General features: G+C 41.1%; 1 protein-coding gene across 3 annotated transcripts in view; it reads left to right on the top strand.

Moving 5' to 3' along the window:
• LOC149916599 (uncharacterized) overlaps positions 1-13,097 on the top strand; it is a 135,259-nt gene that overhangs the window by 61,165 nt on the left and 60,997 nt on the right. For 2 of the 3 annotated variants that reach the window (XR_016469594.1, XM_090147274.1), the window contains exons 2-3: positions 6,258-6,303; positions 9,913-10,013. Coding sequence is in view for 1 of the 3 variants with exons in the window: in XM_090147274.1 (XP_090003400.1) it covers positions 6,258-6,303; positions 9,913-10,013 (147 nt within the window). In the remaining 2 variants the exon portion in view is untranslated. Of the gene's footprint in view, positions 1-6,257; positions 6,394-9,912; positions 10,014-13,097 lie in introns of all 3 variants that reach the window. The other variant, XR_016469592.1, reaches the window with a different exon arrangement.

The following is a 13,097-nucleotide window of genomic DNA, read 5'->3' as shown; positions in this document are numbered from 1 at the left end:
GTCATAACAGAGGCAAAAAAACACATCTAAAAAAAAAGAATAGAAGCCTTAGGTTCCTTTTGTGTTTTTCTGAAGCCCTGAAACAATTTAAAGTATGAAAAACTCGGGCTAATTGAGAGCATTATATTGACTGGCCCCAATTTTCCTTCTTTCTTTGTTTTCAATCCAGCCTCTCTCATTATAACCTCTTAAAATAAATAAATAAAAACTCTCACTCTATAAATATCTGAAAGAGTCATTCTTATATAATAGCCCTTTTCTTGCAGCAAAATTTATCATTATAACAGTACCGTCATAGTTTTGCTGGCAGAATCACAGCCAATCAAAGCTATTACAATAATGGAACATTTCATGGTTTTGGAAATTAAATGTGTAACCATGGCACAGAAATGTCTCTTAAATCATATTTGGAGATGTATTTTTCACCGAATGATTTGCACATTATCTCATTCCATCTGAATTCTATTTTCATTAAAATTACACCATTGATTTTTTTTCCCCTTTGTCTCTGCAACAATTTTGCAATAGAGTTTCCCATCTGCTTTCACTTTTTGTGAGTTTGATCATATTTGTTCAGCAGATCTAAGCCTTATTTTATCACGAGGCAGAATTTAACAGCTGACTAATGGTGAGACCGTAGATTACGCTGTAAATAGTTAGCACGTTAACTTGCAGGAGTGAGTAATACTGTTATTAAATGCAGTAGCTGAACTATTTTCAAAAAGGAAGTAAGTGGCTTAATGCAGTCAGTGTTCCAAGACCTAGAACCAGTTCAAGGTGTGTGACTCCTCAGGAATTTTACTTGTTCAAGACTCATGAGAGCCAGCAAGGCATTTCTGAGTAAGAAAAGATGGAAGTCTGTAGGTGTTTGTTCTCTGTACGTATGTTGAAACCTTCCTGAGGTGTTTGCATGCACCCGGGACCATTTCTGGTATCGAGCTAATGTGCTTGCAAAGATTTGCTGTGAGCCTTTTCTCCTGGGTAGCACAACTTCAAATGTCTGTTAGTAGGGCTCTCTGAACAACTAAAAGGGGAGATGAAAAAATAATTGGGCAAGGTGTTCATGATATACAGCTTTGAATAAAATATTGGATGAGGAAATGTATTAAAATCTCTTCTTAGCGTTCCTGTTTTGCTTATGAGAATTTTTTTTTTCAGCTTTTAAACTTCTATATATTTTTTTTGTAAACTGCATGTGTATGATAATACAGTGTATGAATGCAATTTGCGTTTTAATTGCATTCTCAAAATAAAGTGATAGAATTTAAGCAAAACTAATAGTGATATCCATATAGCAGGTATGGCTTTTTCCAGCCATATGTCCCACCCTTGGGAAAGCTGAGGGTGTGGGTGTGCAGGAGGCCAGACACAGGGGAGGTAGTTACAGCTGGGAGGGAGGCACAGAGACACCGCACAGGGCTGGTGGGAGTTGATTCTGTGAAAATAATACAGGTGCATCAGAAGGGCAGTGGGGCTTACTAACTTGGGCTAGGTTCACCTGAGAAAAGCTCTGTTGGGCTGCTACATCCACAGGATGCCATAGGAGATCATCTCACCATCAAGGGCCACTGTTAGCTGGGTGCCTCCTCACCTTCACTTCAGGGATTTGAATACTGTGCTGGGGCACTGGCCTAGTGATAGATTGGCTTGTTGGCTGCTCTCGGGGCATGATTTCTCTGCTTAGAACTTCGATGGTGTGCCCAAGAAAATGCTCCGAAGTCAGTATGTGTTTCCTTGCCAAAAGCTTTGGGTTTCCACTAATTGACGTTTTCTTCTGAAAAACAACTTTGTCAGAAAATGACCAACCAGCTCTGGTTTCACACCCTCTGATCTGTCGTCTTTGATCTGCTTAATGAAATCAGGGTTCCAGTAGTACTTGCTGCTGGGTTTTTAAACATCTTTTAAACTGCCTTCTGCTTTCGTCTAGATTTCTCTCTTACTCGATTCATCTGCAGCTATTTTCTTTTCCTTAGGGAGAGCCCTGATCCTGTTTCAGTTTCTTTTACAAAGGCTGCCTGCTGCTCTGCTGGCTTTTCCTACTGCCGTTTGTTTTTGTTGTTGTTTTTTGTTTTTATTTCATTTTTTACCAGAAGCACCCATAACGAAAAAGTAATGGGAAAAAAATCATGCAAATCTATTTTCATACTCAAATCAGAATTCCACTGGAATTCAGGAAAGGTTCACATCATGATTTCTTACGAGATCATAATCTGATTCCTGAATCCTGTCTGGTTTTTACTTGCAGTGCTTTCTGCAAAGTGGTATTTGCAGGTTATTCTAGCAGACCACTCTCATTAATCTGACTTGTTCCAGGCTGCACTTTGCTATTTTTCATTCCTACTGGTTTTTTGTTCGTTTGTTCGGATTGTTTTTGTTTTGTTTTGTTTTTTTTTTGGTTTTTCAAATCAATAAGAATTGGTACCTCTTACCCTGCTCTTCTCAGCATCCTGTTCCCCCAGATAACCAGTTTCTTGTGTTCTAGACACTGACTGGTGTTTGAAAAACTGGCAAAGATAACTTCTTTATGTGGTATTTCATGTTGAAAAGGAATAACAACATATTATTGTAAGGGAAGTACAGGGAGAGTTCTGAGTGTGATGTGCTTCGCTGAACAAATGCATTTGCAAATCTAGTTGCTTTGATATAGTAGATTGCAAGAATGTTTTACACATATCTTTTTCATTGTGCCTGTAAGTTACACAGGGAAAAAAATAACCCTCTAACTTAAACTGGCAAGTATTCAGAAACCACAACTATTCAGCGTATCGCCTGACCATTTTTAAAACGTATTTTGCACTTTTGGTAGATGTTGTAATGCATTCAGCACAGTGTGAAGTCTTGGCATAGATACCAGATTCTAAAATAAGATGAGCTCTGCCTTTTAAAAAAGCAGTGTTTGCCTGTGAAATACCTTTTGCTATTAAGAGCCTTTGGGAAGGGGGGGAAGGAAATAGCAGTGATGATGCTGCCAGCAGTGAGAAAACAGTTTTATTTTGAATTCTGACAAATAATTACAGCAATGGATAAAGCTCTTCTTAGCGAATGCTGAGTGGGCAGCATTTCACTTTCCATGGTACCTCTTAACAATGAGTCGTTCTCTTGGTTTGTTCACGTGAAGGTGGGTTTTGATTTTTGGTAAGGTGGGCAGTGCTCTGTCTTGCAACATGTTGTGCTCCTGAGGTTGGTTTCTCCACTGCCATCAACAGCTCCTTTCCTGGGATTGGGCAGGCAGGTAGCCATAGGAAGCTTTCAGCAGGGATGATGGGTGGTGGGCATCAGTCCCCTTCCTGTGCACAGATCCAACTAAAAGTGCAGAGCACCAGAGGCACTGGCTGGCATCAGCAGGAATTGCTCACCTTCAGCAGGTCCAAAGACTTGCTCTTGGAGTTGAGTGTGCCAGGGTAAGCAGCATGGCTGTCGCTGTGTTGGTAGCATGGCAGAGGTGCCACACCACATGCCTGGCTCCTATCCTTAATATTTACTGTAGAGTTTAAAGACAGGTGCAAATTTTTTTGTAAAGGTGAGTAGGTATTAGAAAACAAAAAGATGGGTTAAGTAGGCCCGTGTGAAACTTGTAATGAGCTCTAAATAGATGAAATTCATGCTGTGGCAGTGCAAATAAATTCTCTGAGCACAAATGGAGTCCACTGAGCAATTTGCCACCCCAGACTTCAGAAGCCTTTTTAGCTTGCATCAAACTGAAGATCTGTGGCTCCCACACAGGTTCTCCTGTAATATGTCCTGTCCATTTGGTTTAACTGTCCTTGAAAAAGCCCATGGAGCCTCCCTATCCTCCCTGGAGAAGCAACAAGTCAGGCAAGGCAAAGCAAGACCTCATCCAAGCCCCAAGGTGGCTGCCCTCTAGGCTCTACCAGTGCTGCAGCTCAGCAGGAGCAGCCAGGAACTTCACGCACATGAGTGGAGGTACTGGTATTCACTGGTGCAAGCTGCAGTGGCTCTTAGGGCATTGCTTCACACAGGGAAAAGTAACTGTTAGCCCCGCTCTATTTTAGGTGGCAAATATAGTTCTCTACTCCTGGACTGCTCCCCTGAGAAACGCAGAGAATCCGGAGAGTGGTTTTAACTGATTCTGCAGCAGAAGAGAGGCACTGCACTGAGTCACTTGGCCTGAGAACCTCACTGAGCTGAGTAACATGGTTGGTAAAATCAGTGCTGCTGTGAGGACAGTGACGGTGCCTTCCCTCTCCTACAGTCAGCACTGACACTGACATTCTCCTTTTGGCTCAGACTACACTCTCCATTATGCGCCATGAAAACAAAACAATGCAAGGAAGTAGAATCAGTGACATGGCATCCTTTCTAGCTTGTTTTTTATTTTATGTATTTTGGTTTCTTCTCCCTGCACAGTCAGGTTGCAGCTGGTTGGTGTAGGAAGCCTTTCTCATGCTGAATGCTAGCCATGTATGTTCGTGCACCATGTTGCTCCTGGCTATCTGAAAGAGCCTGCAGGTCTCTGCAGCATGCAGTGAGCATGCTGCATGTGGGAGCACACACATCTCCTGAAGCTGGGACATAGCATCAGCTATCCTGTCTCAACACAGTGCTCTGTGTGCTCCTGCCAGGACCTTGCTGCTGGGCTCAGGGTGATGTCCTTGCTAGGACAGTTTGGCCCCATTACATGGGTTGTAGCCTTGTCTTTTTCCGCTGCTTGTGTGCATGTCCCTCTGTCATGTGCCACCTGCACAGCCCATCTGGCAACCACATCTCATCATGTGCACAGTCTGAGTTTCAGGACTGAGTCCATCCAATACTGTCACAGCACACTGACATTTCTAAGGAGAGCCTGAAGTGCCAGTGGGACAGAAAAGACACCATTTTCTTTATTGCTTTGTGGAAGCTGGCCACATGTGTTCTTTCCTCTCATAAAGGCACAAATTGTGAGTGAAATACTCCTGCTTGAACCTCTGCCCTGTTTCCTTCCCCTCCATGCCCATCCCTCCACTGGTGGTCCCTCCCTGTTCCAGTTGCAGCCTGCTGCATGCCTTTGGCACTGGGTGGAGGCATGGTGGTGCAGGGAGTGCTGCTCCACCTGAGAACTGCTCCATGTCCCTGTTCCTCCTGTCAGCCCTGTGTGTGCAGCTATGTTGCAGATCAGAGTAAAGCATTTTTGGCTTACACCGCTATGCTTACTGGGCTCCAGGGTGATGTTTTGTGGCCCTGGAAGCTTGTTGCATGTGTTTTCCTTGCAAGTCTGTCCCTCTCTCTCAGGGTGTTGGCTCTGAAGTCCTTCCAGCTGCCGGCTGCACCTTCTGATGTGTAGTGCTGGGAACCTGCAGTCTCTTCTCCCGGAGGCACGAAGGCTGCAGCTGTTGCTGCTTCAGGAGCTCAGGCACATGGTGCTCCTTTGGCAGGCTCCTGGAGCCCAGCTATGGTGCAGTGTCTGTGCTCGAAGGCAGCACTGCTGCAGCTCTCCAGCCGGAGAATGGCTGCCTGCAGTGAGGGAAGATGTCAGTGCTTCAAAAGGGATGAATTGTGTCCCCTGAATATATTAGGTGTGGCAGTGAGCATGGAGATGCCCCGCTGCCTGGCTGCGCGGGGGAGGGGACTGCCTGCGGGTCGGTGAGAGCCTGGCTGGGGGTGCTCCGGGGCTGCCGCGGGGCTGGCAGCATCCCCTGGGCACTGCACTGAGGCTGGCCCCTGCCCAGGTGTGGCAGGGAGGGGAGGCGGCTCCATCTGGCCTCCTCTTTGTCTTTTGCACCCCTGGGAAAGGAAAGCGTGATTTAGCTCTGAAGCATTAAACAAAAACCCCTGAAACACTATCCCTTAAGAACCGTCTAACCGTTTATGGCTTAATGTAAGCATGCCCGAGGATTGATGAGGAAAGGATGTTGCTCCTGTTGGTAATTACAAGTTTGCTCCATTCAGTGTTTTCTATTCTGATCGCTCCATTTCAGCATTTAAACTTTATCTTGAGTGCGTGCAAATGCTTTCTGCTGTGTCAGGAGCTTTGCTTAGCTATTCATGTGCTCAAACCCTAGGTAGGATATTTATCCTTTCAGGCAGATCAAAGACACATGTTGGGTCATTTGGAATAGGTAAGCAGGAAGAAAGAAATCTCTTAAGAGTGATGACATGGTAGAACTGCTAACTAACAAATGCAGTTATGTTCATATGTGTGCACGTTCCCCTAATAATCACTAATGCCAGCGACACAAAAATGCAGAATAATCTTCCAGTTAATTGCAATATCTATCAGTCAACCTGTCTTGCCAATGACTTTTTTTTTTCTTTTACAGTGATAAACTCTGTGGTATTCAAGAGAGGAGCTTCTGCCAACAGAGAGTGAGTGTTGTTTCAAGAAACAGTTTTGACCTGGGTGATAGAACTAAAATGAGGAATTCTTTTCTCCACAAAAGACTGAGAACACATGAGGTAACTGGCAATTACTGGGATTCATTCAAAATACATTATTTCATACATAATATAATCATGTGAAATATTGAAGATAGAATAGAAAATGCTGTGAAGTGCAGGTGCTCTGTTTGTTTGTAGGTTGAGATGTGTGTGGACAGATAAATAAGGTTTAGTTCAGGAACAGACATTTTTATATACTGGAGTGTTTAGAATTCAGACAAAGAAATGTTCCAGTACTGGGTCCACGCGAGCAGATAAGAGCCAGCAGTGCAGAGACAAGTTTGCTCTTTGCAGTATGGAGCTATACAGAAATAACAAGGAGCTAGGTCTGGATCAAGGCAGTATAAAGCAGAGCTAGCCTGAGCTCATTAGCCTGGGCGTAATGCCATGCTAATATATCTACACAACTCCCCGAACCCGAGCTAATGGCTCAGCATGGTGCTATACAGGGTACTCACACCAGCTGGTGCAGGGATTTCTGCATTGTACGGTATAAATGTGCCATAAGGTTTTCACACCAGCTCTGTAAAGAAAGCAAAATGACTTAGGGGCAAGACAAGATTCAAGACTTTGAAAACCAGAGATGTTTAAATCTGGGTTCCCAAATCCCTGTTCATACTTATGAGGAGGATTTTGATGTAAAGGTTATGGCAGTCGAGAGCCTTTATAAAGCCTACCACAGGCTTTGGACCGAACTCAAGGAAGTGCTCAAAAGTTTGAAATACGTAGTAATTCTTACTGATATAATTTTTCAACACCATTTAATTTTATCTCTGGAAGACAGACTTGTTGAGCTACTCAGTCAGCTGCTGTGCTTCCTTGTGAACTTAGCAGGAGTGAAAAGGGACTCTCAAGCTTCTACCTCTATTCAGTTGGCAGATAATATCTGTGTGTAAGGTAAAAATGATGCACTTTCTCCATCTCTCAAAACCATGGAACAAATAGTCTAGTTGACTTTGCTTAATAATGACCTAACTGCCCTGCTCTGGATGAAGTTGTTTTTTCTTTAAAAACAGAACAACAAAAACTGGAGGCTTATGTTTGAGTCAAAGTTTTACCGTTGTTTTCACTGGCTTGATTGTCTGCGCCAATTCTTAACTAAGGTTGTAACTGTAGATGCCAAAAAAGCAGAAAAGAGTTGATTCACAGTTCAACATTTGTGTCAAATAGATCTGAGAAGAACTGGAAATTGCAGAACTGAACTGGTTGTGATAACCAATAGTCTTAGATTGCTCAGTAAGGAAGACTGGGGAATTCAAGTTGCATTTGGGCACTGAGCAAATCAGTGCACTGTTAAATCTGAACACAGGAGTCACTTTCAACCAACTGATACACTGTCAGTGGTTTACGGCTGATTCGGCCTGGTTCCCTCACTGATGAGGTGGGGAGACCCATGGACACACACCCCAAGAAAGGGGAAGGGCTAAAAAGGGGAAAGAGTAGGAAAATGGGCTAAAAACAGAACAGCAACAACAGTCTGAGGAGGAAAGTTAATTTACTAAATATGATAGCGGAATGCAAGATAGCACAATGTAATACAATATAATTGGAATTGAAGCTAATAAACCAAATAAAAATGAGAGATTGTCCCAAAACCGAAGGCCTTACTCTGATGCTGAAAGCGAGATGGCTATGAAGCACACACTGCTGAGACAAGCAGAAAAGAAAAAAGGGGATGTCTTGTGATTTGCAAACAGTTTTATCTTTCCCTCTGAATGGAAAAGGGAAATGCAAAGTCCTCTGGGATATGTAGTTCTTCTTCTCTTCTGAGAATCAGGTGCCCAGAAAATTGGCAGTCTATGGAACTGGAGCACTAACATTTAACTCCCAGAGCTCTACATGATGTTATGATTTAGAATACTGATCACAAAAAAATCATAAAACCATGATAAATACACAGGAAATGCAAAATCTTCCAGTGGGAATTCTGCCCAAGAACTACAAGTTTTGGCCTAGGAAGGGCAGGAGAGGGACAATTTACATCTGAAGAAGTTAAATATTATTTCAAAACTTGTCATGTGAACGGTAGGATTGTTGAAGAAGAGATCATTTTAGCAGGCAGTCGATGCCTTCTGCAAGTAACAGTCCCAGTCCAAAACAGGATTTTTACAGTCTTTGCAACAGATAGGATGAATGATTTTTTAAGCACAGAAGCATTAAACAGTCTTGTAAAAATGGGTGCTTATTTCCTGATTGTTCAGGGACAGGGACCAGTGTAATCTTGGAGAAGTACATAATTAAAGGTTTATTATGTCTACTTGGGAATATAAATTATTCTGAAATGTTATGAGGGACTGAAAGAATGAGAAAAGAACTAGAAGTGTGAGAATAGTCATTAGACACTTCTTCATTGCTAAGACTTCTGGCATTTTAATGATTTTACATTTTTAATATCAGCATTCTGACTCTGAACATACTTAGGAAGTAGTCAAAAAATTAAATATTGATTATGCTAGTTTTACAGCTGAGGAAACTGAGGAAGAGAGATATGTCAGATTCTTCTATAATCAACTTGTGTTTCACAAGTACAAGTAAGTAAAAGCTGAGATTGCTGTTTGTGTAGTAACTCTTACCTCAGTACTGCTTTCCCTGTCATCAAGGTCATTGATATTGCTGTGATTAAAAAAAAAAAACAACAAAAAAAAAAAAACAAAAAAACCCCCAAACAAACAAACAAAACCCAAAAAACAAAAACCACAGCAAAAATGCAAAAGACTAGATATCAAGGCTGGTGTATTCCTGACTCCCACCTCATTCACTCCAAAAATACAATATTTGACTTTAATATCTCCTTCTTTACTCCTTGGAAATTATCATTTATATTTGTTGTTCTTTGAACTAAATAAAATATTATAGCAATGTAATATACGGTGTTAATTTTTTCTAATATCTTAAAAATGCTTTAATATAATGATTTTCAGTAAACAAATATATTTTCTGACTGCATTCCTTTGATTTTGAAAGTATGCAAGATAAATTCCCCTTAGAAAAGTCACTTCTGTAACACTGCTCATAGCTGAAGCAGGGTGTGTGGAAACAGTACCTGCAAGAAATGTTTATGATGCCCTAAGGTTAAATCCCTCATGGGAAGTGGTGATAAATGGTAGTCCAGCTGCTATGTTCTAAAAATATTTGTGAGATAAAACTGTTACCAACCCAACAAAGATGAGAGACTTAACATGTGCCTGAGCATGTGCCAGTGCCTGGAAACCTGTAGTCCTAAAATTCAAATCATGCAGCACCAACAACATTTTATTTGCTGTCTGAACAGGGAGCTATGTGTTGCCATTGCAGTAGTGGCAATTGCAAGTGCTGTAGTATACCCCAAGGACTGTTAGGACATGCTATGGGATTGTCAAAAGGACTAGAGAATACAGGACAATGTTTTCATCAAAATAGTATTCACCATAAATATCAATCTTCCATGTGATCCTGAACTACTTCTGTGATGTAACCTTGATGACTCCCTAGTGCTTTGGAGCTCACCAGAAAGTCTTATTGAGCTTAATGTTTTTTAAAGTGCCTTTGTTCTTTCAGAGTATGCACAGACTGGAATGCTTTTGATCATTCTCCCTCCTGTCTCGTCCCTCCAAGCCTCCCTCCCAAAAAAGCAGATCTGTTGGCACCAAGTACTTTCAGTAAGTCCTTTGGAAAAACATTTTTGAAGAATTTTGACAAAAATAAATCTATGGTCTGTTGCACTTTCTGACTTCATCAGTTTGTTTTCTTTTTTTTTTTTTCTTTTTTTTCATTTCAGCTTGAACATTTTATTTCAGCTTTTCCATTTCATTTCCTTAATGCTTTTTGTTTTTGTTTTTTTGCTTGCCAGAACTTGTGGTGGGGCTGGGGAAAAAGGCTGCTCCTTCTTCTGTTGGTTTGAAAACTGCTCGTTTCTCATGGGGCAGGAAAGCTCTGGAACTGTGTGATTAAAAGCAGACTCTTTGTAAATCAGTTTGCCTGTAATAAGGTGTGTGGAAGGCAAAGAAAAAGCTGTTGGCTTCTTTAGAAAATGCAGTTTAAGAAATGAATTTACAACTTTTCCCCTTTCAGTGGACATCACGTAGCATCCTTTTTCTCAAATAGCCCTTCGCTTTTGTGTGCTGGGATGGCAAGAATGGATTGCAGAGTTTACCGTGTGCCTAGGCAATCTAACTTCCCTGTTGTTATTTTGCAATATTAAATGATATCCCGTAAAGTTATAGTTATCTCAGCAAAGGAAATAAGATGTATCTTGCTGCTAATGCCTTTTCACAAATCAACATTGCCTTATGGCTCCCAGAATCTGAATCTCAAGTTGTGACCAGGTGGCTGCTGTGGCCGTGCTGTGCCGTGCCAAGGCTGGAATTAGTAGTTGTGCTTTTCAAACACATAAGAGAATGCTAAGTTCTATTTGTCAGTCCTGGCATTGTGGATAGATTTCTTAGGGGCAGTCTTTCAGTGTCCTATGGGTTCTCATGGCTTTTGTCAAGTAATGTGCAGAAGCAGAGGTTTTTTTTAATCTGAAAAGATGTGCTGTGCCAACAATCTTCACGTATGTGATGAGAGACCCAGCAGCAGGACTTGGGGTTTTGCTGGTAAAAAGCAAAAAGAGGAGTGTCTGTTGTTGGGAAAGGGAGAAATGCATCCTATTGCCCTGTGCTTCTGCTGCTTCAGCTTGTCCAAGTGTTGTGTAAACAGTTGCTTCTTTTGCACCTTGATAGCTTTGTTTGATATTGAGTATTGTTTACTGCTAACAGATCTGTTGCTGGTATGATGTGGGATAAACAAGCACCTTTGGAAAGGACATACCCTCTTCCCTTTTGTTTGAGTGTAAACAACACGGAGAAGAAAAAGGCATTACACTGCATTTCACTATTTTCACTGACTCAGTGTGTTCATGGTCACAAAATGAATATCAGTGTTGTTTCTTGTAGGGACAGATTGGCTGAGATCTGGGAGAAGGTAACCAGGGGAATGATGAAAATGGGAGATGCAAATGTTTCTCCTTCTTTAATTGTGCTTTTTCTTTTCTTATTTTTCCCCATTTCAAAAATATTAAGCAGCAAGTAGTTTGGCAACTGTTCCTTTATCTTGATTATTTGTATGTGAGTCTCAGGAATCAGAAAACAGTTCTAGGAGGAGATTCTCTTATTTGCTTTGGCTTTGTTTCTAGTGACTCATTTCAGAATGACTCTAGGAGTGTAACAAAAGTAGTAAATAATGGGTCTCCTAGATGACCCCTCCAAAAAGCAGATCTGAAAAAGAGACATGCAAAATAAAAGACAAAGCTGCTGGTGGTGTGAGGGATACCAGCAAAGTGAGCCTATGCCAGATGTGTGTGGGATTTACAGAGGACAGTGAGAGTAATGGTGTGTCCTCCGAAGCATCCAGTAAATTTCTGAACTGTATGTTTCCTATGCTATCAGACATTTAAGCCATGATCTAGCCTTTATGATTCCTGTTGTGCCCTTCGTCTTTTGTACTTATGGGAAAGTTATCAAAAGAATGAACTTACTGAGAGAAATGGTAAAGAAAAAAAACCATAAAAATAACAATTATTTATTTATTGTCATAAGAGAAAATAATTCCTTAAATAGCATAAAATCTCACACAAATTTGTATAGTCGTCTTTGTTTGTAGAAGAGCAGGGGACTTTGGCAGATAGAAGAAAACATGCTTCAAAGCTGGTGAGCAGCCTCAGTTCAAACACCTTAGGACCGCTTCCTTTGGGCTGTGAAGGAAGGTAGCAGCATCTCAGTGCTGCTGCTGCTGCTGCCTTTTCCTGGGTGCTGGCACCCACACAGCTGCCCTCCCTCTCAGCAGCAATGAACTCTGCTAGATAAAATGAAACGGGCCAGAAAAGAGGAATTAAGAAGCTGGCTTGATATCAATATCAGTGCATTGGTTATCCTGGCATTGAGAAAGCAGTTTTCAGGGCATTATTACCAGAAATGATGCCCACAGTTTGGAGAATATGGCACTGGTTCATCAGCTTTTCCTATGCCAGAGGGAGCTATTACTGTAGTGGAGGCTGACAGCTCTATTTTGTTTCTTGTTCATTCCACTGGATCACTTCTATGCAACGTCAGCTATATTTGTGTAAATATGTATATGTATATTTGCATACATTTGAATATTTAATCCCATATGCTATTTTTATATGTATGAATAAATGAAGGAAAAATAACTAAGGCAGAGTTAATGAGAAGTATTAAGAATTATTTGTATATTTTTAAACCTTGAAGAAATAATTACTTACTTGAAAGCATCTGATACGAAGTTGTGCAGAGAATATTGTAATCTACAATAGTATCTCTGCTGATATGATATAGATGAGGTAAGATGTGTGGAAGAGTGATGAAAGAGATTATAATGTGAATAGCATTATAAAATATTCTTTAGGGATCTGAAGATCTTAATAGGAAGAATAAATCTGGATTTTATACTGTAAACTTCTTATCTTCTCTGGTGATGTTTTTCATTTCTCTTCTTTATTTGGAAAATTTGACATATTTGAAGATTTTATGAGGGTGATCCCTCTTTTCTCCTTACTGCTGTTGTGTGTTCAACATGAAATTTTTATGCAACCATAACTCAGTGGCAAAAGCTGGAAACTTGGTCCTCTGTTTCATAACCCTCAGCGAGAAAGAAGAGGCAATGGCTAATTCAAAAAAAAAATGCATCAGGTGTTTTTAGATTGGATGCTTGGAAAATCACTAGCATTGTTGTAGTACTGAAGGACT

The sequence above is a fragment of the Phasianus colchicus genome, chromosome 10 (assembly GCF_987193195.1).
Source record: "Phasianus colchicus chromosome 10, bPhaCol1.hap1.1, whole genome shotgun sequence".
Lineage (NCBI taxonomy): Eukaryota > Metazoa > Chordata > Aves > Galliformes > Phasianidae > Phasianus > Phasianus colchicus.
The sequence above is the reverse complement of the archived record's forward strand: the minus strand, read 5'-3'. Positions and strand labels throughout refer to the sequence as shown.